Source organism: Bos javanicus, chromosome 10 (genome assembly GCF_032452875.1).
Source record: "Bos javanicus breed banteng chromosome 10, ARS-OSU_banteng_1.0, whole genome shotgun sequence".
Taxonomy (NCBI): Eukaryota; Metazoa; Chordata; class Mammalia; order Artiodactyla; family Bovidae; genus Bos; species Bos javanicus.
In genome coordinates, this window is record NC_083877.1 from 52647527 (window position 1) to 52672550 (window position 25024).

The window sequence follows — 25024 nt, forward strand, 5'->3', positions numbered from 1 at the left end:
GATTTATGTTTTCACTTTTCCTTGCTTTTCAACAAAGTATGGTATGGGAATGCCCTGGAGGTCCAGTGGTTAGGACTCTGTGCTCTTACTTCTGAAGGTTCAATCCCTGGTTGGGGAACTAAAATCCCATAAGCCTCATGAAGCAGTCAAAAAAAAAAAAAAAGAGGGGTATGTAACATGAAATGGTAAAAATTCGTTTAAACTTCTGGCTGTAGTGGTAGGAACTAGAAAAAAAAAAGGAACATTTACTGAGTGTCTATTATATACCAGGCACATGTTAGGCACATAATACCCTTGTACTAACATTTGAGATAAGCATTACTATCTCCTTTCACAAACAGAAACTTGGTGTTCAGGGAACTTAAAAGCATTCTCTAAGACTACAAAACAAAAAGCAGCTGAGGCCAGACAAAACCCATCTGCTTGAGGAGGAAGTATGTGCTAGTTTTCTATATCATCTTTTCAGATGGTGATAGGTCTTTAAATAAGAAAGCAATGAATAAGTTTGATCAAGAAAAACATAACTGATAGAATAAACAGTTTTAAATTTAATATACCAAGGCATAGTATGAGTATGCCAAAATACACAATATGCTTTAACATTCAAATTAAAAAGAAAATGGTCTCTGATATTAAGTTTGGTTGTAATTTTTGGCTGTATGTGTAATCTTGGACAAGTTAATATCTAAGTCTCAATTTCCTCATTTGTAAGAAGAGGATATTAGTTATATATTTGTGTGACAAAGTTAAAGATTAAGATGACACAGATAACAGTTAGCACAGAACCGCACACATGTAAGATAAATGTTATTCTAACAAAGTGACATTGAGACTGTAGAGGATGGTAACAAATACAATGCAAATGTTTCAACTTTTCCCGCAAATTATTAGGAAACAAACCACAATTGCCTTCAATCCCTATCCAGTGTTTCAAAATTTCCTCAAATGTTTTATTTCAGTAAAGATCTGATACAGATGAAAAACAGCTTAGGTGAATACAAAGAACAAAGACTAAAGTTAGTGGTGAGAGGAGGAGAGGAGAGGTTCAGGAGCCCTAAAAAGGAAGGATGACATCCTGCAAAGTCAAAGCACACCCATGCCTTCAGAAAGACTCCCAGATAATCTTAACAACTACAAATGCCTCCTATTATCTATTGGCCAGGAGGCTTTACGCTTTTATCCAAGCTAGACTACGATAACAATTTATCCCTTTTCATATCTGAGTTGGTCTTATGTATTATTCCTCAATCATCTCTAGATGGGAGAGTGGGCCTGCCTTATAGGAAATGCATGAAGGCTGTATTGGGTATAGAATTCAGTTAAGGCTGTACTTCTAGATGTGGCTTCAGAATGTGTTTATATTTTTCACATGTCTATGCTTTTTATCTGTATCAACTGCTGCTAATCTTGTCAGACAGAGTTCAAATGTCTACTCTTGATGCCATTAGTACTTCCTAAGGCAGGGTTAATTCTACTTACTGTTTCCAGAGTACTTGGTCCACACTTTTACTTGACTCACTGAAATATATACAATTAATTCACTAAATGCTTGTTTGTCACACTAGTTCCCTGCAGGCAATGATGGTGTGTGTATGATCAAATTCAATTTCCAGGTATCACTCTATAGTTTCTGCTACAAAAGCTCACTTTGTTCAATATTTCAACCTGTCTAGAGAAACAAGTAGAAAACTTACATGCTTAATTTAAGAATACAATTTTTTTCATTGGTAAGAAGAAAACTATGCCCATTATGCCTTTTGGTTATGTACTGAGCATATTAATTTTAAAACCCTAAGAATGTAACACTTTAGACCTGAAAGAAACTTAGTCCAAACTTTTCAAGGGCTAACTGACAAGTCCAGGGTCACACAACCAATCAATAACTCAGACAGCAGATCTGAACATACTGTTTTCTTAACCTCACTGATCATACTGCTTTAATAATGTCAATACACCGTTAACAGACCTTTATCCACAGACAGAAATTACCATTCAGTTGTTCTGTGGAGAGGAACAGAAGAGCTAAGGTTTGTAACTATGATACTCAAATATGTAGCATGGCTTACAAAAAGAAAAGGCCTCTAGCCAACGGTCTGTGGTCAAATTATGTAGTTATCCAAGATTGGCATGTTAAGTAACCCTGCCTGCTTTTTCCAGAGCTGTGTGAGCAATGCAGTACTAACCTAGCTCTTCTACTTTCTTTGGTAAAGGTAACATGCATTTTACAGATGACTAAAGAAAGAATGGACCAGCAGCAAACTGGGACATCTGAAATATTATGGTGAAGTTTCTAGTTTGGGAAGTAAGATCTACAAATGACCATGAAATAAAATATACATAGTCCATTTTCATTTTTATACCCATTTTAAAACAATTCACACTGTAAAAGGCCTATGAATTAAATATATTCAGTAAAAGCATCCAAATAGAAAACCAATATTTTAAATCCCCTTTGTTTTAAACATTGAAAAGGTAAGCAGTGTAGCCATAAGTGTTTTTAGTTTGTTATTTTAGTATTTATCAAAGTACTAGTTTTCAGTTTAAAAAAATTCTTTTTTTAAAACTTGAGATTTAACACAGCATTTAATCTAAAATATATTTTCAATTAAAATTCATTATTTATATATTAATAACTTTTAATATGCTTGAAAAACTATTTTCAGCATAGTTTCAAAGCAATATGATCATGTTCAATGCTGATGTTAAGTACAGAACTGAAAATAATAATCTCTAATCTTTTTTATAGAAACATATCTAATAAATCCTAAATAAAGCAGCTAGTAATACAATATATTTAAGTAGGCCTGACTTGTGAAATTGCCTAGTGGTTCTCAAAGAAATCAAACTTTCATCACAATTCATTCACTTTCTCTCTCTCGGTGGCTCATCCTTAAGACCTGAGACAATATAGAGAGCTACCTCCAGGTAGTGAATGCAATTACTATTAGGACATAAAGAACACTGGTGACCTCCAGTGTCTATTCTCTTTCCAGGCTGCTCTGTCCTTTTTGCCTTTTTGTTTTAAAAATGAAAGAACTATGAAACATAAAAAAGATAATGTTTCTTAAAATATTATAAGGCAAAGAAATGAGATGAATTTTTCATCTACTAATTTGGTATTTTTTAAAACCTGTATAGTTCTACCAAATATTAATATGTAATTTAACTTGTTACTCTTATAGAATTATAGTAACAAATTACCAGAAAGACTGCATACTTTCTTCCATGTTTTAGCAGTTCTGTCAGATTTATATATGACTTCTGTTTATCTAGCAGAAATCATGTTCTACTGTGGAACCACCTACCCCTGCAAAGCACACAACTGTTAAAATGTAAATTGCCCAACTATTTTTAGCTGTTGCTGAAAAAAAAAATCCTGTCTTCGGGAATAATGATTTGAGGCATTGTGTTCATTTTGTTTATCAAGCAGCTATTCAGCCTCCAGTGGGTCCAAGTGCTTATGCAAGCAAAAGCTTTTAAGAATGCCTGCAGCTGCAATCCAACCTTCCAGGTAGGCTGCAGGTTCAGAGCACAGCTGCCCTAGGCTGCATAAAACTCAGATCCATCTGGAAGTGAATTTCAAAGAGGATTTCAAATTTGAGTTTTCATGTATCATACAGAAGAGAGGGCGGGGGAAGAACATAGGAAAGAAGGCAGGCAAACAACCAAAAAGATAATATCTCTACTTCAGCCTTAATAAAAACTAAAAAGCTCAGACCCATGCTGCTCCTTCTAGATTACTACTTGCCAAGGCGGATATTCCATTCAGTGTATACTTGGATGAGCTGTGACTCACCCAGCAGCACCTGCGCTCATGTGTTAAGTACTGCCAAATAAAAGGCCAACATCCATTTACACAACAAAGAGATGTACCCTATAAGGCAAGCAGCCTCAATCCAAAAGCCCCACTCCCCATTTGTTCTAAGCAAAGGGAGAGGAAGAAAATCTCCCCTTCTCACACCAGGGATTTTTAAATTGTAGGTGGATTTATGATGTAGGTTCATTTACAAATACTTTTACTCTTTAAGAGAATAAAGTATATTTAACAGCGCAAACATCCCTACAGCATCAGATTATCATGGCCATTAATGATTGTTCACCAAACCTTTCCAATCTTTTTATTCTCATGAAGCTCTTTATTCTCAAAGGATACATTTTTGAGCAAAGAGGGATCAACAAACTAGTTGCTCGAAAGCTTTCCTGATGCTAGGCTGAAGTTAGGAAAGGCTTAATGAAGGCTTATAATCCACAAGAGATTCACAATGAACATCTGACTTGGTGATTTATGCATATTAATAACCTCAGTCCTACTGAGGCAAGCTGAGCCGAACGCGTCCGTCGAATCCTAATGTCTTTAGCTCCATTGGGATTATTACAAATGTAAATTTCTAAGATTCTCAGCTATTAATCTCTGTCTGTCCTCCTGTTCAGCAACATAATGACTAATTAAACATCAAAAGACCTGTATAGGAGATCTTCTTTGACAGCTAGCGGCCTAGTCCTCTTCCCAAGAGGGGAATTCAAATGACAGGGACACGGAGTGAAAGCATATGAGTAAACTACAAATCATTGCAGAGAAATCTAAAAACCTAACACTGAATTCAGATTTAACTCAATCAATGATTCTGTGAAGCAGAGATCAATTACTATGTGAAGTATGCCTACTGACACCAACTGAATGTATCCTGACAGTCTGCAGATACTGAATACCTGAAATTAATTTGCTTACCACGAAGTCAAAAAAAAAGAAGTGGTACTTACAGAAGAAGGCAAACCAGGAGGTACTTTTCTGACTTTCTTTGCTTGCAAAGGATCTGTACGTGGGAAACAGTATATTTCATCAGCATTTATTTTAGAAAAGTTCAGACTTCAAATGAGCAGGAAAGGATTTTCCCTCCTAGTACCTTCCTCGTTTTCCAGGATTTAGGAGTAAGTAAGGGAATACAGGGACAGGAGTTCCATTCTTCCTAACCAGTTCTAGTGTAAAACACGTACTCCTAATGAAGTGATGTACTCTGAAATACATATCCTGTAAGTCTGGGAAGATGGCAGCAAACAAAGTAAAACAAGAGAGAAAATAACAAACCAATAAGCATGTTTGAGAAAAGGGAATAATATTTCTTAAGTACCTATTATGTACAAGGCTTCATACTAGGCACTTTTCATCATTTATCTCAGTTTCATCTGCAGATGGGCATCTGGTGCAACAGGTCAGTTTAGTAATATGACTCCTTAAGGGAGACACAAATCTAGTGTTCATATCACACTGAGAATTAGGTTTAAAAGCATATTAGACTAAAAGCTAATGTTATGCTACAAATTATGTTAAAAATTTGAAATATTTAATAACTGAAAAGTAAAGGTTATACTAATACCTGAAATATATTATATAAACTATTAAACACAAGCATTGTCATATATGATATCATCCTATAAGTATTCTACAAGAATATTTCCTGTAACAATATGTGGTTAAAATGGAAACTTCAGCACTAATTTCTATACAATTTATTCTTGGATGTTTATATTTATTTCCAAGAAACAATTAAAGTATATTTCTTTCTAAGATACAGATTATTTATTAAAGGATAACATGAATATTTTCATATGCCTACCCAGCCTCACTTGGTACTATTTGTAAAATTTTAAATTTAATACTTGTTCGTTTTATTGTAAAAACGGTGTTAAATGCAGCATTCTAATCATACACAAATAATGGATCAAATTCAGGATTTCTCAGATGGGTTTGCTATTAAAAAGAGAAAACATGTAAGAAGGCTAATATTAACTTCAATGCTTTTGAAAACTATAAAAGTTAGAACTGCAAAAATGGTATTTTCCTGGGTCATAAATAATATGACAGTAAAACATTCAATTGTTTAAGAAAGAATGAAATTCATTTAAATTAGGGCTCGGATTCTTAGTAAATATACCAGGAGGCTGCAAAGCTAAAAAAGCAACTTCATAAGTAGTATGTGGAAAAATTATGTACAATAAAGAGAGAAAAAAACACTCATTAGCATCTGGTTCCTACCAAGAGGCAGCCTATATTTCCTTAAAATAAAAGTGCCAAAGATAAACAACATCTGGCACACTCTTTATTTATAAAACTTACTAGCAAAAATTTTGTTCTTTGGGAGGCTTTTTCTAAAACCCAACTCTTCACAACTAATACAGTATCCCTTGAGCAAAAGACACAGTCCATATTAATAGAGACAGTCAACTGAACTGTTCCTATAAATCTAGAGCCCATCACTCTACTTTGGGATAACTAGCAGTAGAATACATTGCTCTTTGGATTAGGCCAGTTTTTTCCCTGCCCTAGGAATGGAAATTCTTCTTTTATATTTTTAATCTAATCATTAGTTGCCGTTATACAATTACATGCATCAATGCTGGATTCAAAATCATGAATTTAGAATACAAAGTTCACTTTTGGGAGGTTTCAAAGTATAACAGTTAAGAGAGTAAGCTGATTGGATTCAAATTTCAGCTCCATCATATAGCAGCTGTGTGAGCTTGGGCAAGTTACTTAACTTCTTTTAACTTCAGTTATCTACAATAACTTCCTGGACCTGTTGCAATAAAGGGAATACAGAAAGATGCTCAGAGCAGTACCTAACAGAAAGTGACACAATAAATTTTAGCCATTATTATTAGGTTTATATTAAAATTTGTGGCAAAACTATTATCAATTGTTAAGTCAGTGTTTTGCAGAATGTTGATTTTCTAAAGCATCTAAATATCTTGAAAAGATGCTAAAATTGGTATAGATTATCTCTGAAATCCTTCCAGAGATTTTATGAGTAACTGCAATACCAAGAGAGAGTGTCTAAGACTGAGAAATAACAACGAAGAGTGGAATAATAATTTACTAGGTGGTATTTACACAGGAGATGAGTGGGCCTCCTTGAATACCAAGCTTTGGCTAAGTTGCTTACTTTCCTGCATATTGGTTCCTCATTTGTTACACGTGAAGTGCAAGTAGGTCAGTCCACCTCTGCGACCCGCTGGACTATACAGAGCATGGAATTCTCCAGGCCAGAATACTGGAGTGGGTAGCCTTTCCCTTTTCCAGGGGATCTTCCCAACCCAGGGACTGAACCCAGATGTCCTTCATTGCAGGCGGTTTCTTTACCAGCTTAGCCACAAAGGAAGCCCATGTAACATGACGTTAATATTATAACTTACTAGAATTTTTATAAAGATATAGTATGTATAACACTGTACCTGGCATAAAAGAGAGAATCCATAGTATCTAACATCATAATCAAAGTAAAAATGAATATACAAGCCTTAATTTCTGGGAAGCTTGAGTTTTAAATGAAATCAACTCCCTCCCCTCACCCTCAATATTCCAGTGGTTCATTTCCTCCCTGAACTTTTAGTAGTAGTGTACTAGTCTATATTAGTGCTTTTTGTCATGGTGTGTGCTCACACAGCATTCTAACAAGGTATTTTTCTAGAGTGACACTGACACATCTAGAGTCAAAAGAACGTTTTTACCCTAACTGATTTGGTGGGAAACAAAAGTGGAGATGGAGAAAAGATACTATATCTTACCATTTCCTTAATAAGTATATTGGTCTAAATCACAGGGGCTTGTTCCAACAGCACAAATACTCAATCACCTATAAGCAGAGGTGGGCACATCTAACCAGAGATCTCTATGACTAATATGACAATCCATCACTGTGCCCTTTTATACCTTTAAGCATACTCTAGACTCAAAGGCTAGGGATATTTTAGCAAATTTTGGGTTTGACAGAGGTGCCTGTGTGCTAAGTCGCTCCAGTCGTGCCTGACTCTTTGCGACACTATGAATTGTAGCCCGCCAGGCTCCTCGTCCATGGGATTCTCTAGGGAAGAATAACAGAGTGGGCTGCCATGCTCTTCTCTAGAAGATCTTCCTGATAGAGGGATCAAACCCATATCCCTTATGTCTCCTGCATTGGCAGACAGATTCTTTACCACTAGTGCCACCTGGAGAAAGCCCTTACAAAGGTAGATATAACAAATTAGAAGCATAACAAGTATTTGTGGAATAAATAGCTAGGACCTATTTTCTTTTGGTTTATTTTAGAGGGTGGCCTATCCTCAATATAAACATGCTTTACAGTTTCAATTTTCTCATATAGAGGATTCTTTGTAAGAATAATCCAAAAGTCTCACATTTCAACATTGACTGGATAGGGTGTAAGAGTATACCTGAGGCTTGCTGTAAGCAGCAACATGAAAACAGACTGGCTTGGTTAGGCTACACACAAGACATGAAGGAAAGAAGTAAGGAAAATGAGAGGTGTATGCTTGATAGTTACTGAGTTGCCTTTTGAGGTAGTGTTTTGGAACTAGATAGAGAAAATGGTTGTACAGCATTGCGAATATACTAAATGTCACTGAATTGTACACTTTAATAAAGGTAATTTTATGTTAATTTTACTTCGATTTTTAAAAATTGAGGAATAGATGCAACGAATATGCAAAGAACATTGGAGTTGGAGTCAGAAAGTCTGCATAAACCACCTACTAGGTATACGAATATGCTGTCCTTTGAGCCTCAGTTTTATGTTAAAGCCTGTATTACGCCCACTGACTAGTAGGACTGCTATATGAATGAAATGAGAATGTATATTATAAAACCATTTTGCAGACTGTTCAGCATTATATCAACTGTAGTCAAGAATAAGGGATTAATATTAGTATATGACATTTTTATTACAAGAGGGAAAACTAGTCCCATTTTTAAAGCTCAATTTTCCACTATTCAGTTCCTCTTAAGGTGATGATCAAATAAAAATATTAAACTGTTTATTAAGTATATACTGCTTTATGCAAATAAGCCCTAATATCATCATGACACCCAAGAAATCAAATGTTTTCTAATTAGAAGTGTAGCCAGAAGCATAAACTAATGGGGGTGATGGTGGGGAAGAAACATTTTAAAATGGGATTTGTTGTGTGATATACTTACCAAGTGCTGCAGAGTCATGGAGTGGTCTTCTCCTGGAACTTGTGGCAGAAAATGAGTAGTAGGGTGTCCCAGGTTTTCCTGAAGAAGAGAGTTGTGCTGGGCTTCCAAGCCCTAGATCTTGTCTCAGGAGACTAGACTATAAAACAAGGCCAAGGAAACGAGTTATCTTCTCATTGATTATGGACCCAAATCTGAAAATGACATCACTTTCAAATTATTTATGGTAACTTGAACAATGCTTTGAATTTAGGAAGTATCTAAGTACTTGTTTGAATTTTATTAGTTTAAACCTGTGTTTTCTCTTTTTGCCCATCCTCATGTCCTCATGTTGTCTGCTTTTTAGAAATTATGTAGATTCATACAATCTTAGAGTTGAAAGAATATTTTAGTTGGTATGTAGTTCCACTCTTTTTAAAAAATAATTATTATTTATCTGGCTATGTTGGGTCTTAGTTGCATCATGTGGGATCTTTTATTGTAGGACACAAATTCTCTAGTTGTGGCATAAGAACTTAGTTGCTCAGTGGCATGCGGGATCTTAGTTACCCGACCTGGGATTGAACCTGTTGTCTCCTGCACTACAAGGTGGATTCTTAATCACGGGACCACCAGGGAAATCTCCTGTAGTTCCACTCTAATCATCAAGATCATTTTTGAAAAATGTCCACCCAGTCTTTGCTTGAATGCTTTCATGAGCACACAAGGGAGTCAATTCTGTTCTGTCTTCCATTTCTTTTTTCTTTATGGAGAGCTCTCATTGTTTAAAAGAGTACCAATATTTTCAAGACTAGCCATTCCTGTTTTCATCAACTGTGTCTCATGACATAGTTTTGAATGTCCTCCCCACCATTCCTGACACAGACCTCCAAATTTATTTTCCATTTGTCAAAGTCTCTTGGAAAAGCGAATGGAGAACAATGCCCCAGATGTAGTCTTATTAATGTACAGGAGTTTCTGAGACTACATTTTAACAACACATTTGTGCTATGTAGCTCATACTGAGAGGTCAAGAGAGATCACATCCTGTTACTCTTTTATTATATAAGTTGCTATTAAGTAACATCCCTCCAATGGTTTCCTTGTTCAGTTTGTGTTCTTTGGTTCCAAGTGCAAGACTTAACATTTATCTCTAATAAAATCCATCTTGCTATATTTGATCCATAATAACCATCTGTCCAGGATGACAAGGCTGAGGAGACAGCTCTAACATATGCTACAGAGACATCATGAGATTCTATTGAGTACTGCACTGAAATCCAGAGATTCAGCAGCCCTGACCTGCTAATCAACTGACCCTATCATAAAGCAAATGAAGTCAATGCAGCAGAATTTGTTTTCAAGCTTTCTGAAAGCTGAGGGAAAAAGAAGACCTCAACTGGAAAGCGTGTTAGATGCAAGTGAGGTTCTCAAATGAAAACTGTGATTTCGCTAACATATTTAGTATTCTCCCACCCCATATTTAATAACCTTTACAGTTATCACCACACTCTGGGTGGCTGTTATTCTGGCTACTAAGTATCATAAAGACATGGAGAAATAAATCTCAGCTCTGGTGAGAAAGAATCAGTAGAACTTTATAACACTAGTCATGGTAGTCCAGTCCCTGCCTCCAGAAAAACTTTCATTTTCAGTTTATCACACTACTTAATAATCTTAAATAATATTTATGTTTCAGCTTAAAACTCTGAGATGGAATTAATATAACATAAAATTAATCATTATATTTTCAACCAGTGACATTTCAGTTCAGTTCAGTCGCTCAGTCGTGTCCAACTCTTTGCGACCCCCTGAATTGCAGCACGCCAGGCCTCCCTGTCCATCACCAACTCCCGGAGTTCACTCAGACTCACGTCCATCGAATCAGTGATGCCATCCAGCCATCTCATCCTCTGTCGTCCCCTTCTCCTCCTGCCCCCAATCCCTCCCAGCATCAGAGTCTTTTCCAATGAGTCAACTCTTCGCATGAGGTAGCCAAAGTACCGGAGTTTCAGCTTTAGCATCATTCCTTCCAAAGAAATCCCAGGGCTGATCTCCTTCAGAATGGACTGGTTGGATCTCCTTGCAGTCCAAGGGACTCTCAAGAGTCTTCTCCACACCACAGTTCAAAAGCATCAATTCTTCGGCACTCAGCTTTCTTCACAGTCCAATCTCACATTCATACATAACCACAGGAAAAACCACAGCCTTGACTAGACGGACCTTTGTTGGCAAAGTAATGTTTCTGCTTTTCAATATGCTATCTAGGTTGGTCATAACTTTCCTTCCAAGGAGTAAGCGTCTTTTAATTTCATGGCTGCACTCACCATCTGCAGTGATTTTGGAGCCCCCCAAAATGAAGTCTGACACTGTTTCCACTGTTTCCCCATCTATTTCCCACGAAGTGATGGGATCAGATGCCATGATCTTCGTTTTCTGAATGTTGAGCTTTAAGCCAACTTTTTCACTCTCCACTTTCACTTTCATCAAGAGGCTTTTTAGTTCCTCTTCACTTTCTGCCATAAGGATGGTGTCATCTGCATATCTGAGGTTATTGATATTTCTCCCGGCAATCTTGATTCCAGCTTGTGCTTCTTCCAGCCAGGCGTTTCTCATGATGTACTCTGCATATAAGTTAAATAAGCAGGGTGACAATATACAGCTTTGACGTACTCCTTTTCCTATTTGGAACCAGTCTGTTGGTCCATGTCCAGTTCTAACTGTTGCTTCCTGACCTGCATACAGATTTCTCAAGAGGCAGGCCAGGTGGTCTGGTATTCCCATCTCTTTCAGAATTTTCCACAGTTTATTGTGATCCATACAGTCAAATGCTTTGGCATAGTCAATAAAGCAGAAATAGAAGTTTTTCTGGAACTCTCGTGCTTTTTCGATGATCCAGCAGATGTTGGCAATTTGATCTCTGGTTCCTCTGCCTTTTCTAAAACTAGTTTGAACATCTGGAAGTTCACGGTTCACATATTGCTGAAGCCTGGCTTGGAGAATTCTGGGCATTACTTTACTAGCATGTGAGATGAGTGCAATTGTGCAGTAGTTTGAGCATTCTTTGGCATTGCCTTTCTTTGGGATTGGGATGAAAACTGACCTTTTCCAGTCCTGTGGCCACTGCTGAGTTTTCCAAATTTGCTGGCATATTGAGTGCAGTACTTTCACAGCATCATCTTTCAGGATGTGAAATAGCTCAAATGGAATTCCATCACTTCCACTAGCTTTGTTCGTAGTGATGCTTTCTAAGGCCCACTTGACTTCACATTCCAGGATGTCTGGCTCTAGGTGAGTGATCACACCATCATGATTATATTGGTCGTTAAGATCTTTTTTGTACAGTTCTTCTGTGTATTCTTGCCACCCCTTCTTAATATCTTCTGCTTCTGTTAGGTCCATACCATTTCTGTCCTTTATCGAGCCCATCTTTGCATGAAATGTTCCCTTGGTATCTCTGATTTTCTTGAAGAGATCTCTAGTCTTTCCCATTCTGTTGTTTTCCTCTATTTCTTTGCATTGATCACTGAGGAAGGCTTTCTTATCTCTTCTTGCTATTCTTTGGAACTCTGTATTCAGATGCTTGTATCTTTCCTTTTCTCCTTTGCTTTTTGCTTCTCTTCTTTTCACAGCTATTTGTAAGGCCTCCCCAGACAGCCATTTTGCTTTTTTGCATTTCTTTTCCATGGGGATGGTCTTGATCCCTGTCCTGTACAATATCATGAACCTCATTCCATAGTTCATCAGGCACTCTATCAGATCTAGGCCCTTAAATCTATTTCTCACTTCCACTGTATAATCATAAGGGATTTGATTTAGGTCATACCTGAATGGTCTAGTGGTTTTCCCTACTTTCTTCAATTTAAGTCTGAATTTGGCAATAAGGAGTTCATGATCTGAGACACAGTCAGTTCCCGGTCTTGTTTTTGTTGACTGTATAGAGCTTCTCCATCTCTGGCTGCAAAGAACATAATCAATCTGATTTTGGTGTTGACCATCTGGTGATGTCCATGTGTAGAGTCTTCTCTTGTGTTGTTCGAAGAGGGTGTTTGCTATGACCAGTGCATTTTCTTGGCAAAACTCTATTAGTCTTTGCCCTTCTTCATTCCGTATTCCAAGGCCAAATTTGCCTGTTACTCCAGGTGTTTCTTGACTTCCTACATTTAATGACATTTAGTACATTCTTAATATTGTACCACCATCACCATCTAGTTCCAGAACCACTTCATCACCCCAAAAGGTAATTCCATACCCATTCAACAGTCATTTCCATTCATTTTTTTTGCTCGAGCTCCTGATAACAACTAATTTGCTTCTGTCCCTCTGGACTTATTTTGAATATTTCAAATAAATGGAATAATGCAGTTTGTGACCTTTTGTGTCTGGCTTCTCTCAGTATAACGTTTTTGAAGTTCATCTTGTTGTAGCATGTATCAGAACTTCATCCCTTTGTACAGATATACTGTAATTTGTTTATGCATTTATCCACTTATGGAACATTCTGGCTTTATCCAGCTTCAGACTATTGTGAATAGAGTTGCTATGAACATTTGTGTGCAAGTATTTATTTGAGTAACTCTTTTCAATTCTTTTGGGTAGACACTTAAGCGACGAATTGCTGGGTCACACAGTAAATCTATGTCTAACTTTTAGAGAAACTGCCAAACTACTTGTTTTAATTCTATTCAGATTTTGCTATTTCTTCAGTTTTCCTGGTGTACATATTTCTAGGAATTTGTCCATTTCATCTAGAGTGTCAAATTTTTAGCATAAATTGTTCACTGTATTCTTTGATAATTCCTTTTATTTTTGTAAGATTAGTAGTAACGCCCCTATTTTCATTTCTGATTTTTGTAATTAGACTCTTCTTTTTTTCATAGTCAATTTAGCTAAAGATCTGTAAATTTTGTTGATCTTTTCAGAGAACCAACTTCAGATTTTGTTGGTTCTATAGTTTTCCTATTCTCTGTTTTAAAAAATTTCTGCTCTAATCTTTACTACTTCCTTCTTCCTGCTAGTCCTGGGTTTGGTTTTCTTTTTCTATGTTCTTACAGTATAAGTTAGATTACTGGTTTAAGATCTTTCTAAATGTAGGCATTTACAACTATAAACTTTCTTCTGATCACGGCATCTCATGTTTTGCTATATATTCTCTTTTTCAGTTTTTTTTTGTTTTGTTTTGTTTTAAAGAAAAAAGCCTATTCAACAATGCTGGGGTACACATGAAGTCATCGGTGTACTAAATGAGCCAAAGATCACTGCATTTTTTCAGAAATGTTTATAGTTAAGAAGACAACTTTCTCAGACTTCTCGAAAGATAAGTGATTCTTTGAATGGAGTTGATATCTTCTTTTACAAGAGAAAAAGTAAGGAAAGGAGAGTTTCAAACAACAGATAATATGATGTATATATGAAAAAACTGCATAATATCAATGTAATTACTTAGAATTAATCACACAAATTTCAACAGATACAAGATTCAACAGATAAGGAAAGAAAGGTGTTGACTAACAGGCATGAAGGAGAAATAGTTCCCCTTAAGATAACTAGGAGAAATGATAAAAATGAGGAAAAAATAAATATATATAACACATGCATCCTTTCTATTTCTATAACAAACCATTAGAAATCGATCTCCTGATTACATTATTTGTGTGAGAATAGTGTGACCCAGGAATCATCAAGTCTCCTGCATGTATTATACTAAAATTTCCATTGTCACATCTGTTTTGTGTTTCTGTTTTTTTGCCTGTGCTAGGCACATTCAACATTCCTCAAATAGCAATCAGAATATGGCTAGAATATGGTAGATGGAACATATTATTACCACATGTTTTAGGGCAGGGGTCATGTACCTTGAAATTTTTCTCCTAAGAAATCACTAGTCTTTTAATAGGATGTTCTCTGTTCACTACAAAACTGACTTTCATGATACAATGTTTTAAGGTGCCTGATATATTTATTGCTTCATCTGTGTTTTCTAATGCGAAAGGTACATATGAAACTGGTTGCTGCATTCACATAAATAAGTAAATACATGAGAGGAGATGGGTATTCATATGTCACTTAACAATGTTCCTTTCAACATTTCCCTGGCATATAAATTCTAATGGGCATGTAAGATGATGATGATTAATACCATGGTCAACAAACCATGGCCTACAGGTCAAATAGGACCTGTTGGAAAATACTTTTATTGGGACACAGTCTCACTCATTTATTTATGTATTTGTTATGGTGTTTTTGTGCTACAATGGAAGAGTTGAGTAGTTGCAACAGAGAATGTATGGTCTGGAAAGTCTAAATTATTTACTATGTAGCCTTTCTCAGAAAATAATAATAGACCCCTTATGCACTGTATTGATGGAGAAACAAAGGACTGTGTTTGGAGTATGGTAAAGAAGTCTGTGTGCTTAAGTTGTAAGATAACAATGGGTACTTACAGGTGAATGAAATGTAGCTAGTGAGTTATTTCTTCCAAGAATTCCAGTAACAGTCATAATAAAGACCAAAAGAGGCATAACTTAATCTAAAAGGTGAACAGGAAATACATTTCTTATATTCCTAAAAGTAAATGTCTGTAAATACTCGGATGTCCTGGAGGCAGCATGAGCTTTGAAGTTAGGTACCTGAGTTCAAATCCTCACTATAAGATCCTAGGCAAATTATCTAACATTAATGCATCTGCTTTGTTTTCTATATATGGTTATATTATTAACTAGTTCAGAGGGTTACTGGAGAAGTAAGTAAGGCTTAAGTAAAAGTAAGTGGCATGGTTGTAGCCCCTTGTGAAAAATAAAAACTTAATTTCATTTTTTCTTTCCCCATAGGTTACCACATTCTAAGTATCATAAAAGAATGAAAATAAGATGAAGGGCATTTTTTTGTTGTTTCCTGGGTACAAAGTAAGGAGACCTCAGCTGCCCTGAATCCAAGATGGCTGAGTTGTAACTCTCAATGGTGAAGGTAAGATAGGATGTTGGAAATAGAAGAGAATAAACAAGCCCTCAGAGAAATGGCTGACAATTAGAGGCTAAATCCAAAGAGCAAAGTGACTAAAGAGGAAAGATTTAAACTGTATCAACCTAGATCAAGAATAAGCAGAGAAATGCCAACTTATTCTCAGAACGATTCAGCAGGAGTATGTATGTTTATGTGCACAAACCCATATACAGCTTATAGACCAACAAATATAGGCATATATCGAGTGAAAGAAAAGCAATGCATGTGCACTAATATGGTGAAATGTTATATGAAAGGCAATGGCACCCCAGTCCAGTACTCTTGCCTGGAAAATCCCATGGATGGAGGAGCCTGGTAGGCTGCAGTCCATGGGGTCGCTAAGAGTCAGTCATGACTGAGCGACTTCACTTTCAATTTCCACTTTCATGCATTGGAGAAGGAAATGGCAACCCACTCCAGTGTTCTTGCCTGGAGAATCCCAGGGACAGAGGAGCCTGATGGGCTGCCGTCTGTGGGGTCGCACAGAGTCGGACACGACTGAAGCTACTTAGCAGCAGAAGCAGCAGCAGATAATATTTACTGGAACAGTATTAAGCATTCAGTTCAGTTCAGTTCAGTCGCTCAGTCGTGTCTGACTCTTTGCAACCCCATGAATCGCAGCAAGCCAGGCCTCCCTGTCCATCACCAACTCCTGGAGTTCACTCAGACTCACGTCCATCGAGTCAGTGAATGCCATCCAGCCATCTCATCCTCTGTCGTCCCCTTCTCCTCCTGCCCCCAATCCCTCCCAGCATCAGAGTCTTTTCCAATGAGTCAACTCTTTGCATGCATAGAAATATTATACAGACAGCAAGCAGGGGGACCCAATTTGAATCTATTTCTGTTGAAGAGGCTCTTTCCTCAGTACAACAAAATTTCTGTAGCAGTCTAGGAGTCCAATAACCATTTTTAAAGGTAACTTGAAAAAATGTTAAGTGACATATAAATGAATTTGTGAATTACAATCCTAAAGTTGAGTCACCTATAAAATACATACTGTAGATACTTGTACATATGCATGAAATAAAGGAAGAAAAAGAACAAATTTTTTTTAGGGAAAAAAGTTTACTTGTTACCAATTTTACCGATGATATACTTTTCTCCTTCCTCTTAGACAAATCTGAAGATGTGGTTAGGAAATACCCTATCTTCTTTTTCTCCAGTTAATTTCAAGAAAGCCACAGAAGTTGTTCTTCATCCTGCTGTCCTTCACCCAGTTGTCCTAATCACAGAAATAATCAGTTCCCCTGTTTTATCTGTACCATGATCGAAATGATTAGGCAAAGTAAAGGAAGGAGAAATTGTTTCTTCTTAAGAACACAAGATGATATTTCATCCTGCCAACTAAAATGAAATGTTTAGTACTGTAAGAAATACAAAAGAAGTTTAAGACAAAGTTTTCTCTACAAGGACTTGATACACTAACTAAATCATATATTTTTTCCTTTATTTGATTCTTAAACATTTTGGTAAAACCAAAGTGCACATAATAATCTATTGAATTTTTTCCTAAAATAAAATTACATATCAGCTCATACTATTGATTTTTCTGCCTGCCTATAACAAATGAGAAGCATTATTGATCTTGTCCTGAAGGTATCTCAGGCAAAAAGAATACCCAAGTATCCCAGAGGATATAGAACCAGACAAAGCAGCTTTATTCTGCTGTCTTATGCAAGGCAGAATTAGTATTCTGAAACAGCATTGCACTAAATTTCTTAACACATGCTTCAAGAAAAAGAATCTTTTTCATAGTCATCTAGAAACTCCATCTGTGAAAAATCAATCTAATTACCAAGGAATAATTAATAAAGGGTTATTCCTGAAACACTAAGATAGCATAGATTATTATCATAAAAACCTACAGTAAGTTTCATTTTAAATTACATATGACATACTTTTAGCCTAAATAAAAATTCCCATTTCTTTACATGGAACTTTAATAGCCTGTGCAGTATTTTTTAAGTTCCCTCTTCCTCTTCATGTGCATGAGAAACTCGGGGGACTCTAAAATGTGAACCTGAAAAGACTATTTAGTGTTCTTCATAGTGATCAGACAGGAAGTCCGCCTGCAGTGCAGGAGACCTGGGTTGGATCCCTGGGTAGGGAAGATTCCCTGGAGAAGACAATGGCTACCCACTCCAGTATTCTTGCCTGGAGAATTCCATGGACAGAGGAACCTGGTGGACTACTACAGTCCATGGGGTTGCAAAGAGTTGGACATGACTGACTAACAACAACAACACACTTCCTGTTGATACTGACCAAAAATGTAAAGAAGAGGTATAAAGTAGTGGGCAAGGCCAGCATCATTTACTAATGCAACTTCTTCATAATTACATTGGAACATACTGTGAATGTAATTTAATAGGACCACAGGAAAACATAATATATAAAAATGGTACTGATAAGTATCCAGGAGGATTCAAAATCATACTGTAATAATTTGGATACTCTTTACTCTTAAGAGGGAAGAATCTGAAATCTTGATAAACATAGACTTCCTTCCTTAAAACTACTTTTTACCATTAAATGGCTTAGTCCAAATGCTGTACTACATATATTTTCACATCTATTCACAATCAGATTAAACAAGCCTCATTTTATGATTAAAAATTTGAAGCACTAACTTAACAATAATTTACTTTCTAGAAAAGTAAGATGGGAGTATCTAATGTTGTAGTTACATATGTCAAAAAATTTAAATACTTAATATGGACTGTTGGAACCTTTGCTCTTTGTTCATTCTACAGTACTCCTTAATTTCATGCCTATATTACACCCCTGAAATAGTATGCAGTTTTAATATATTATGTATTAAAAGCAAGCAGCTGTTCCCAAATTCGCCCTTTTGAGAGGGGACATGTTAAAGACACAGAAAGATATAAAACAAAAATCATGATAAAACAGAATATATAAATTGTTGAAATGTCCCAGATGAATTTTTGGGGTGGGGGGGGCTGTGCTGTGTGGCTTGCAGGATCTTAGTTCCCGACCAAGGATTGAACCTGTGTACTCGGCAGTGAAAGCAAAGAGTTCTAACCACTGGATCTTCAGGGAATTCCCTCAGATGATTTTTTTAGACTATACTATGCGCTTCTTTTGTTACTCAGAAATAAAGAAACAAAACTGTTTTAAAAGCAAAATTAGTACAGTATTATTATATTTGCAATTGTTCTTTTAATTTAGAAACATCACAGTACATTTCAGCTGTTGAGTCCATTTGAAGTTTCAGAGACAGGACAACTCAAGAGTGACAAAGTGGCGTCTCACCTCATGTCATAACCAAATCAAAATCTCAGAGAGTGAAGAGGAACTCAGCAAAATATAAATGCTGGGCTTTAATAATATATCAGTCTTCTGTTAACTTTCTACAAATGATTTAAGGAAGGGCTATAATAAAACTCGAATTGGGACAACAGCGACATTTGCAAAATAATTGTTATTATGATGCAAATTCATTTACATTGAAATTCCAGGGATATGTTAGCAATTATCAGTAAGTTGTTAAAGAATTCTATCCTGAGAATCTCATTAGATAGCAATGCAAACTACAGTTGTTATCATTCTGAGAACAAAGGGATCTTGAATGAGTAATCAATAGCAACTGGCAGAAAATGAGACATTAATTATGACCCTCTCTAGTGTTTTGTCTAAGACAAGATTTCATTAAACGCTTTGTGCAACCTGAATAGTTCCAAGTCATTACCAACATTTTGGACAATATATTAATTGAGGGAGGGAGCAGGAGGGGTGTACAAGGAAACAAAGTAAAAGAAAACCTGAGATGTCTCTATTTCTTTCCTGGGTCAATAAAAACACACTAGTCACTACTAGCCAACTGTTATGCTCATTCTTTTACAAGTCCCAAATCTTATAAACTCAACATGGTCTCTTGAAAATTTAATTATCATTTTCGATACTTAAAGTGTTGTGCAGGTTTGATAGGATAATGACAGTCATCCATCAAATGCATCCTGCCAACACAATCAGCCCAATCTTTCTGCCTTAAAAAGAGAAAAAACAAAGATGAGAAGAAGCTACCTATGTACTATTAAGTTACTAAAACATGGCAATCTTAGCCGTTTAAGTTTCTTAATCTTCTTTAACAGTAAACTAAAGGAAAAATTTACCATCTTGATATTTCATTTTCACTATTTTTTTTCCTCTGAAGTTTTCTCCTGAATCCTGCACCAGCTGACAGATAACAAAGAAGGAAGATTTGGGAGGTAAACTGATAAAGACAGACCTACCAGAAATAAAAGAACTATTAAAACACAAACAGCTAAAATTAAAGCTATTTTAGTACATTCAGTATTCAAATAATTGTAAACATGAAATAAGAATGACTTTATGATTTTACAGGTTCCCATAAAGAGACCCCCCCCCCAACTTTCAAAAAATGCTATTAGGGATGTTCTGAAGGCAGACTCTCCGGACGTTAGCAGTGAGCATACTCTGAGCAAGTCTTCGTCTAAGTGAGCAGCTTTTCCGACTGTCTGAATCTAGAAACTTCCTTGATAAATAAGGCCCTCTGGAAGACTTCCTATAAAGATATCAGTATGCCTCTGGGCCTTTTCCTTCATGAACACAAAGAAGGCAGCTATGTGAGATGCTAGCTAACATTAGAAGAACAAGATAGAAGGAAATATCATTTCTCTTTTGCTTCTGTGGAAACGGTGTGACGTAATCCTAAGATTTTCAGCAGACTTCTAATACTCTGAAGCCACTCTTTCCCTTTAATGTTAGGCTTTCATATCCAGTAAATGAGTGCACCCTCTTCCCCATCCCATGTATTTCCAAGAATACAATTAAGAGTAACACAAAACCCAATAAAGCACTAAGCTATTACTTAGGTATATAATATTTTTTGACCTAAAACATTCTATACTGGACATCTTTTTAAAAATTAAAACTTTCTTTTTTTGAATTTTCAAATATAAACAAAAATAGAACAAAATATAATGAACCATTCTTTATATATCTTTTACTCAGTTTCAACAACTTTCAGCATTCTGCTGTTTCTGTTTCATTTATTCTACTTCCTCTCAGTTACAATCCCCAAACTGACAACAATCCCTTATTATCATGTAATACCCAGCCTGTGTTCACCTCTTTCTTCACTTTTCCCCCCAGGATAGTGTCTAATCTTTAGCCATTATTTAACAGACTCCTTTCTACTGAAATAAGTTTACAAAAGAATAAAATGATTTTTTGAAACAATATTCTGAAACAGCACCATATTCTGAGTAGCACCAAAAATTAGCAAGTTTTACAGCGGGAATAGAAACAAAGAAAACAATGACTTTTCCCTCTGCCAAGTTACCTCTAATACTCTAACTCTCTGTGGCCTTTTAACAGAAGCAGGAAATTAAAACTGCCTACTGTTCATACTTAAGGATATTCCTCCCACAAAACAGTTTATTTTACCTCTGTTCCAAACAACTCACAAAGCCCAGCTCACCCTGAAGGCACCTGATGGCTTTTTACCTTCACCAATATGCTCTTTCCTGGATTACAGAATTTTGATTCAAACCTTTTTTGAATGCCTACTGTGTGCCAGCCACTGTGCATGCCCCTTTCACATGCTCCTTCATTAGTGAATCTTCTCCTGAATAGCTTCAACAGTTCATCCATCAGCCACTTTTATGTCTTAACATTCTTAATTCCAAGAATCCTCCATCAGCATCAAATATCTACTCCTGAAAAGGTGTTGGTGTGAGGAACCACTTGACTTCTAAAATCTTTAAGTTCAATATTCAGTTCTGACATAACCTGTTCTTAAAGCACCATCACTTCCCTATTACAGAACCTGTAAAACATTTATAAACATAAACCTCAATTAACAAGAGTTGAGAAATGAGTTGGGAGGGCTCTCATAATCTGTGATGATAACAGAGAACCCAAGAGGAATAAGAAAGATTCTTCTTTCCTAACAAGGACTCAGCCAATGAAAAGCCATGAACTCTTGTTTACTTTTAGCCCTCCCAATTTCCTTTTCTCCCTCGATAAAAGCATTTTCCTTCCCTGCTGTGGAAGACTTGCATACGGCTAACCATGGTTATAGACCCAGAACTATAGTTCTTTGCTGATCCCAAATAAATCCATCTTTGTTGGAGAAATATGTGGTACTTTATTTGTTTTGGGCCAACATTTTGATGGCCCATGGAGGATCATAAAAGACCTCCAACGACTTGGGCTGATAAGCGAACAGGTATGGTACCCACAACTGAATCCATTGTGATGATTTTCTTGCTGACCCTAAGGTCTGAAGGTATGTCTTTCTCCTGGATCCATGTCTTCACCCTCTTTGTATTTGAAGGTCTCCTGGCTTTATCTGGAATCTATTTTAAGGTTTTACTTTTCTGGTTAAGGCTTTGCTCTGTATATGAGTACTTGTTTGGCACTTCAGTCTGACTTTGAGAACAGACTGATTCAACTAAAGCTGGCTGAGAAGCCGTCCACCCACTGCTTTGGTAAGAGGAGCTGCTTCACTGAAACCACATCAGTTCAGCCACTGGCCCCTTCCTATGAGTACACAATTGCACTCATCTCACATGCTAGTAAAGTAATGCTCAAAATTCTCCAAGCCAGGTTTCAGCAATACGTGAACTGTGAACTTCCAGATGTTCAAGTTGGTTTTAGAAAAGGCAGAAGAATCAGAAATCAAATTGCCAACATCTGCTGGATCATCAAAAAAGCAAGAGAGTTCCAGAAAAACATCTATTTCTGCTTTATTGACTATGCCAAAGCCTTTGACTGTATGGATCACAATAAACTGTGGAAAATTCTGAAAGAGATGGGAATACCAGACCACCTGACCTGCCTCTTGAGAAACCTATATGCAGGTCAGGAAGCAACAGTTAGAACTGGAAATGGAACAACAGACTGGTTCCAAATAGGAAAAGGAGTATGTCAAGGCTGTATATTGTCACCCTGCTTATTTAACTTATATGCAGAGTACATCAAGAGAAACGCTGGGCTGGAAGAAGCACAAGCTGGAATCAAGACTGCTGGGAGAAATATAAAAAACCTCAGATATGCAGATGACACCACCCTTATGGCAGAAAGTGAAGAAGAACTAAAGAGCCTCTTGATGAAAGAGGAGAGTGAAAAAGTTGGCTTAAAGCTCAACATTCAGAAAACGAAGATCATGGCATCCGGTCCCATCACTTCATGGCAAATAGATGGGAAAACAGTGGAAACAGTGGCTGGCTTTATTTTTGGGGCTCCCAAATCACTGCAGATGATGACTGCAGTCATGAAATTAAAAGACGCTTACTCCTTGGAAGGAAAGTTATGACCAACCTAGACAGCATATTCGAAAACAGAGACATTACTTTGTCAACAAAGGCCAGTCTAGTCAAGGCTATGGTTTTTCCAATAGTCATGTATGGATGTGAGAGTTGGACTATAAAGAAAGCTGAGTACCGAAGAATTGATGCTTTTGAACTGTGGTGTTGGAAAGACTCTTTAGAGTTCCTTGGACTGCAAGGAGATCCAATCAGTCCATCCTAAAGGAGATCAGTCCTGGGTGTTCATTGGAAGGACTTATGTTGAAGCTGAAACTCCAATACTTTGGCCACCTGATGCGAACAGCTGACTCATTTGAAGAGACTCTGATGCTGGGAAAGATTGAGGGCAGGAGGAGAAGGGGACAATGGAAGATGAGATGGTTGGATGGCATCACCGACTCAATGGACATGAGTTTTGGTAAACCTTGGGAGTTGGTGATAGACAGGGAGGCCTGGCGTGCTGCAGTTCATGGGTTCACAAAGAGCTGGACACGACTGAGCAACTGAACTGACTGACTGACTGACTGGCTGGGCTCCTCCAGGATAAAGCTGTTTCCTTAGAACTGGATGATATAAGTTTGCTTGGTGGTTGGGCAGTGTGAAAATTTTTCTTTTACGTCAGAGAAAAACCTGAGGAATGGGATCCCAGTTATTTAAATATTTTTATAATATTTAGATTACCACCTCATAAGAAATCCAGAGATTTTATGTTTAAAAACCCTCCTCAGGCACATTTTAAACTAAATGGACCAATCTGACCAAATGTAATTGTTATTATGGAAAACATATGAAATCCCCAACTTTAATTTCCTTAAAACTGAATTTGACAACAGCTCAAAAATTTTGAGAACTGAGTGGAAAACCTGTTTTAATTGGTATTCTGAGGCTTCCCACTATGATCAGAAGTCTGAAATGGCCTCTGTGCAAAATAAGATTTTAAGGTAATACTTGTCAAATTTCCCTTTTGCTCAGAAACTCTCCCTACTCCCTTTTCTTCTGAACTTGTCAGAACTCATCCCTTTAAAATTAAGCCTTCTGAGGTCCAGAGGCTAATTTCTTATATTCCCTGGACCAAAGCTGAATTGGGAGCCACCACCAAATACTTTTCCAAAGTAACTAAAGATCTTCACAGGTTTGCAGAGGAATTTAATATAGTCAATCAAACTTATCAACCTGGTTTCTGTAATTATATCAGCTAGTTTTTATACTTGTCACTGAAGGCCAGACTCAGTACTGAAAACTATTAATTGGGAAAATCTTAAAAGGTCTCTGGAATTACAAAAAGGTCTCTGGAAGTCCAGGCCACTAACTCATTTATTAAATCATGAGGCTAAGGCAATCTCTAAGTGACTTCATCAAGCAATTCCTGGGGCTTTTCCAAATCCTGTTGACTAGAATAAAATTCAGATTTGTACACAAAAATATGATGAACCTCTTTATGACCATTACAACTGACTTCAAATTGTTTAAAAAGACAATTCTAGTTTTCCTTCATATGTTGATTCCACCTAAGGAGCTTTTAACTCTAAAACAGGCTAAAGCAGGACCTTTTCCTTCTACTAAAAGAGGCCAGAATAGAATGGGAAATTATGTCCACTCCAGATTTAGATAATCTGATAACCAGCTCTCTTGCACTCTAGACAAACCACATAAAAGGGAAACCAACAAAATTACTGATCTTCAAGTGTAGCAAATCAAAGTTCCTAAATAAAATAAAAGCCCTCCTCGTTTTTGTTATTATTATAAAAAGGAAGAACACTGAAAAAGACATTAAGTACTT

At 36.7% G+C, this 25024-nt stretch overlaps 1 protein-coding gene across 8 annotated transcripts in view; it reads right to left on the minus strand.

Annotated features, from left to right (window-relative positions):
• Positions 1-25024, minus strand: part of TCF12 (transcription factor 12) — a 392889-nt gene that overhangs the window by 77497 nt on the left and 290368 nt on the right. For 7 of the 8 annotated variants that reach the window (XM_061431178.1, XM_061431177.1, XM_061431176.1 and 4 more), the window contains 2 exons: positions 8972-9107; positions 4762-4814 (listed from right to left, as the gene is read on the minus strand). In XM_061431178.1, coding sequence (XP_061287162.1) covers positions 4762-4814; positions 8972-9107 — 189 coding nt within the window. Of the gene's footprint in view, positions 1-4761; positions 4815-8971; positions 9108-25024 lie in introns of those variants that run through there. The other variant, XM_061431183.1, reaches the window with a different exon arrangement.